A 5,707-nucleotide genomic window follows, 5' to 3' on the forward strand; every position below is an offset into this window, starting at 1 on the left:
AAAACTCTCAGGCTATACTCTTATCACTGAGGGAAGTCAGGGCAGGAAGTAGAGACAGGAACTGAAGAAGGGGCCATGGAGGAATACTGTTTCTACTCTGCTCCCCATGGCTTGCTCAACCTCAGGACGCTTTCTTGTAACACTCAGGGCCACCTGCTCAGGGCTTCATTGCACACAGTAAGCTGAGCCTTCCCGCATCAATCACCAATCAAGAAAATGGCCATAGGCTTGTCCACAGGATATTCTCAGTTGAGGTTACCGCTTCTTGGATGAATCTAGCTTGTCTCAAGTTGAAATAAAACCAACTAGCATGTTACCATATTCTTGTGTACGTATGGGTAATTTATTACCAGAATCTTTCCAGTTTCTGTTGAAAATCTTTGATTTAGCAGAACTGATTCTGTGTCTGGTACAGTGACTTACTGCTAAGTTGTGATGGTGTGAGCTTTTTACCGTTTTAATATATTAATTCTGTAACTCCACTAATTTCCGTTGGCTGGGCCTATGTGTGTGTTTGAAACAGGGTGCTATGTTCAGCCACAATCCTATTACAAACCAGGCTGGCAACAGATGTTGAGCAATCCTATCATCTGTCTTTTGACTGCTAGGATTAAGGATGTGTGTAGCATCCCAGTTTCCTAGAGGTGTTTAATTTGGGATTTCTGCCCTATAAAGACAACAGAGAAAGACCTGCAATTTGTAGTAGTACTGTGCTATGGGGAGGGATGATGGCAAAAATAAAGAATTGTAAAAACAATTACTAATCAGGTCAGTGTTGGAGCAGGACCTTGGATGCTTACTGTGGCATTAGACGCCAGCTCTGTAGTTGCTGGATTTAGAAGTGTTTCAGAGGGAGGGCCAAGGTGGTAGGTACAAGGAGAGCTCTGGCAGGGCTGTTTGTCAACCAGTATCTAAGTTTTAAAGCATTTTAACTATTGCTATAATTGTAAAGTATATACTAGTTGAATATGAACCTTGGCTGGCAGGACAGAGGGGCGGGACTACAGTGACATAAGCAAGTGACATCATGTCTATGTCATAGTGCCTGCCAGGTCACAATGGACAGGGTGGCCTGAACCTCTGCAACTCATCCTCTGAACCTCACTTTGCCGCAGGGAGGCACTGAACAGAGAAACTGCCTTGTACCAGGTCCCGCCCCTCTCTCTACTCCCTTTCTTATATTAAGAGGGGAAAAACACGGAACTGCCTCTACCCATTCTGGTCACCATACGCCTATTACCTCTACTGTTACAAATACCGGATCACCCTCCGGGAGAAGATGCTGCCTTGGTGTTACAGAAGGTACTTGTTTTTAACTTTAATTTACATAAAGTATATGGGAAATAAAACAACTTGAGAGAATTTCCTAAGTGGCAGGGTAGAAGGGTAGCATGGACTTGTATAGTTTTTCTATTTGGTTGGCCTGCAACCAATTCATAGGTGATGTTGGAAATAGTTTTGGAAGACTGGACCTGTGTAGCTGAAGTCAGGAAGGTATCTTTATAGTTCACATCTTCATCCCAGGCTCTGACGTACACTAATTTTGGTCTTTCTTTTCTAATAAGCATCACTTACAAGGAACAGGAGGACCTGACTCTCCGGCCCCATTGCTGCCTCCCGTGCTCCTGCCTCCCGTACTCCTGCCTCCCGTGCTCCTGAGTCCCTAGAAGGACTCCAGGCGGGTAGGAGCACTGCACAGGAAAAAGACCACAGCCAGCTTAAAGAACTCTATTCAGTAAGTAGTCTGTGAACTGGTGATGTGACAGGACAGCTTTTTTGATTTTGAGAGAACATTAGCCAGTTGATAACCATAAAAATCAGGATACGTAGGAAATCATGTGTAAAATCTACTTGCTTTCTAGATGGATTCTGGCCCAGAGATCTAAAAGTCATATAGCTGATAGCCAATAGCGGGATAGGAAAAGATATAGTAGATTATAGTAGGACTTCGGGACATAAAGTACTTTAGAGACGTGCCTGGTGGTGATAGGCCTGTAATCTCAGCTTCCTGAAAGGACTGCCTAGACTCCAGAATGAACACAAGGCTAGCCTTGGCAACTTAGCAAGACCTTATTCCCCAACTCCACAAAATAAGAGTGGAGCTGGGGATATAGCATGAGCAAGACACCCTGAGCTTCCCAGTACTGGACAGTACTCCCAGGTATTGGACAGAAAGTAGAACTCAGTATGGGATGGCTATTCCTAGGACTAAGGGATATTCTGACTTTCCTAGCCTCCTCCATATGCCTCTCCTTTATTCTATAAAGGTACCCCAGTTTGCCTTAGGTGTGATTTGAAGACAAAATGAGCAAAGGATATTTCAATTTTATTTCTTTTCCAGGCTGGGAACCTGACAGTGCTATCAGCCGACCCCCTGCTTCACCAAGATCCAGTTCAGTTAGACTTCCACTTTCGTCTTACCCCCCATTCCTCTGCTCACTGGCACGGCCTTCTGTGTGACCACCAACTCTTCCTGGATATCCCATTTCAGGCCTTGGAGCAAGGCAACAGAGAAAGGTGAGGACCTGGCTGGGCATGGGGAAGAGTTGGGGTATTCCACCCTTTATCATGTCATAGTGACTCAGGGTGGATCAGACATACAGCACACTAGGAGCACACAGACAAGGGCTTGGGGTTCAAGGACTCTCCTAGGTTGGGGTCAGTTGCTGAACTCAGACTCAGGAACACCAAAGTGAGGATTCAAATTGTTGAACACTTCCCAGTTGTTCAGCAGTCCTTCCTTCCCCACAACCTTCTGTGACATTTACCTCCATCAGGTGGAATCCCTTGGCTTCAGAGGAAAGTTCCCAAGCTCCTTCAGCAACCTTTTATTTTCTAGTTTCAGTAGGTAGAGAGCAAACACTTGCCAGTATTTCTCCTGTTCTGTCTGGATTCTCAGTTATCTAAGTGTTAATTTTCTCTCTGGCCTCTAGTTTGACAGCAACACTGGAGTATGTGGAGGAGAAAACCAATGTGGACTCTGTGTTTGTGAACTTCCAAAGCAATCATAAGGACAGAGGTGTGTCCCTCTTCCCTCTGGCACTTCAGCACCCTGTCCCCACTTCTCTTGCAAAGGAAATTAAGGCACATAGCATTATTATATTCAGTCCCATTCCAACTGGATGAAGAAGCATGAAAGAAATTATAGAATCCACTGAAGGGATATGGTGGACTGACAAAGGACGTCAAGCAAATGTCAGGTGTTCACAGTAGTAAGGGTAGAAGGACAGGGATACAGTTAACCAGATGTAATATGTTATTGTTCACTTCTCAGAGTTTTTACTCTGCTGAATATAAGACAAGATGAGCTAGGTTTTATGGCACAAGCCTGTGATCCCAGCATTTGAGAAGCTAAGGCAGAAGACTTCTGCACTCAAGGTCAGATTGGCTATATAGTGAGATCTCATCTCAAACGAAAACCAAAACAAAAAACCCAAAACAAAACAAAACAAAAAACCCAAACAGAACAACCCCTCCAAAAAAAAAACCCCAGATCCTGCTAATTGCCAACATTTTAGAGCTTAGAATGCCATAATTACACTATATGTTTGAATAATCATCTTAATTTTGTGAGGAAGATTCTTATTCTCTTTGCAAATGAGTAAACTGGAGATCTGAAAGGTTAGCTAGAATTTAAACTGAATATTAAATGCAGGGTAGAGCTTGTGCCTATCAGTCCAAAGCACACCCTACGCCTGTACTACACTGCTTGCCAGTCACCTGTCTAGAGAAGACATCTGAGGAGTGTGGCCTGAGCTTCAGTGGGTGTTCTAATCATTTGTTCTGTTCTTCTACAGGTGCCCTGCTGCGAGCCTTTAGCTACATGGGCTTTGAGGTGGTCAGACCAGATCATCCAGCTCTCCCTCCCTGGGACAATGTCATCTTCATGGTGTATCCCCTTGAAAGGGACCTTGGCCAGCCTGGCCAGTGAGCCTCCCTAAACATGTTCTCTCTCTGTGAGGGGTTGAAAACCTCAACACACGGGACTCTGGGGCCCAGGATGTGATTTAAGACACTTCCATCCTAGGAAATAAAGGGTAGTGCAATCAAAGTGTTCTCTATTTCTTGGGGGAAGGGACCGTTGGAGAAATATAACTCTTAAACAGATAAATTCACTGGGTCCACTGGAGAGCTCCCTTGGCCTTCTACTTGTTCCTAAACCAGTTCTCCATTCCCATTTACTGAGCATCTGCCAGAATATATTACTAGTCAGCTAGAAAATTCAGAAAGACTAAACCTTGCAAGGATGCATTATGTATTTCAATTCAAACTGGAGACATATGTCAGTTCCTTCTCTTTGGATGTGGAGAAAACCAGAAAAAGTACATCCTAAGGGAAACATTACGAAGAGATAACAAGAGAGCATTACAGACAACAGCAAGTACTGGAAAAATGGCAGAAGACTCATAGGATGAGATATAAACTGACGAGATATAACGAGCACATTAAAAAATAGGATTTTGTGGGGGGGAGGAGAGGAACAGGGTGTCATGTAGCCAAGGCTGGCCTCTAACACACTGTGTAGCAGGAATGGACCTCAAGTTAATTCTTCCACTTCAACCTCTCAAGTGCTGAGAATAGGTGTGTATCATAATTGTATTTAATTTTAAAAAACAATTTAGACGTGTATGAATGTTTGCCTACGTGTGTGTGTGTGTGTGTGTGTGTGTGTGTATACATACATACCACATGCATCCCTGGTGCACAGAGGTTAGAAGAGAGAACTAGGTCCCCTGGGACTAGAATTAAAAGATGGCTGTGAGCCACCATGTGGGTGTTGGGAACTGAACCTGGGTTTTCTATAAGAGCAGTGTTCTTAACCTCTGAGCATCTTTCCAGCCCCACGAGATCGGTTTTAGTTGCCTTTTTATACAATGAACTGCAGGTCTTATGACCTCCATCCCTGAGGGAAAGAAGCACCAAGGGAACTAAAGACCAGTGGTCTCCAGAGTCTGTTGGGTAGTAACTCCAATGCCAGGCTGAACACACTTCAGTGGTTCACTACGGCCAGAACCTGGAGCATTAATAGCAGCCTGTCTGTACGAGATGCTCAAACTGCCCCTTCCTGGATGTCTTTCTGCTAACTAGTCACAAGAGTTTTGAACTTGGGACATTGCAAATGACAAGTGCTATACCACAGAGCTACAGCCCTAGCCTCTTTTTGAGACAGCATCTTACAGGCATAGCCTTTTTTTTTTTTTCTTCTCGGAGCTGGGGACCGAACCCAGGGCCTTGCGCTTGCTAGGCAAGCGCTCTACCACTGAGCTAAATCCCCAACCCCTCAGGCATAGCCTTTAACTTTCGCTCCTCCAGTTCCTTTGCTCTATCACTGCATTCGTGTCTAATAAAGTGTGCCAGCAGTCTCTGTGGTGCTTGCAGTACTGTCAGCAATGGAAAGATGCCAGAAGGAAGGTAAGTTTGTAGTGAAGGCTTGCTTCTAGAACCCAGACTTCTAGAATCTTAATACAGGCCTTCTCTTACAGTGTAAGGAGGTCTTGTGTACACAGCTGAACCTAGTTATGGTTCTGAGGGAGCAGTGAACTTCTGCAGTGACTTTAGGGGAAGAGTGTGAATGCTGTATGGGAATGACATTTGTTTCAAGACGCCTCCATATGTGAAGTGCTGGCAATTACTACCAAGGCTTACTCAGAAGAGACTTTACCCATAGCCATACTTCCAAGTTGTGACTGAGTATGTGGTTGTAGAG

At 44.5% G+C, this 5,707-nt stretch overlaps 1 protein-coding gene across 1 annotated transcript; it reads left to right on the forward strand.

The window, feature by feature from the left end:
* Window positions 1–1,134: 1,134 nt before the first annotated feature.
* Window positions 1,135–4,051, forward strand: Oaz3 (ornithine decarboxylase antizyme 3). Its single transcript, XM_032897828.1, is given in 6 exon segments — window positions 1,135–1,302; window positions 1,566–1,656; window positions 1,658–1,735; window positions 2,342–2,517; window positions 2,934–3,019; window positions 3,798–4,051. Coding segments are annotated over 6 exon segments (588 nt in total). The 5' UTR covers window positions 1,135–1,279; the 3' UTR covers window positions 3,932–4,051.
* Window positions 4,052–5,707: the final 1,656 nt, after the last annotated feature.

Source organism: Rattus rattus, chromosome 3 (assembly GCF_011064425.1).
Source record: "Rattus rattus isolate New Zealand chromosome 3, Rrattus_CSIRO_v1, whole genome shotgun sequence".
Classification (NCBI taxonomy): domain Eukaryota; kingdom Metazoa; phylum Chordata; class Mammalia; order Rodentia; family Muridae; genus Rattus; species Rattus rattus.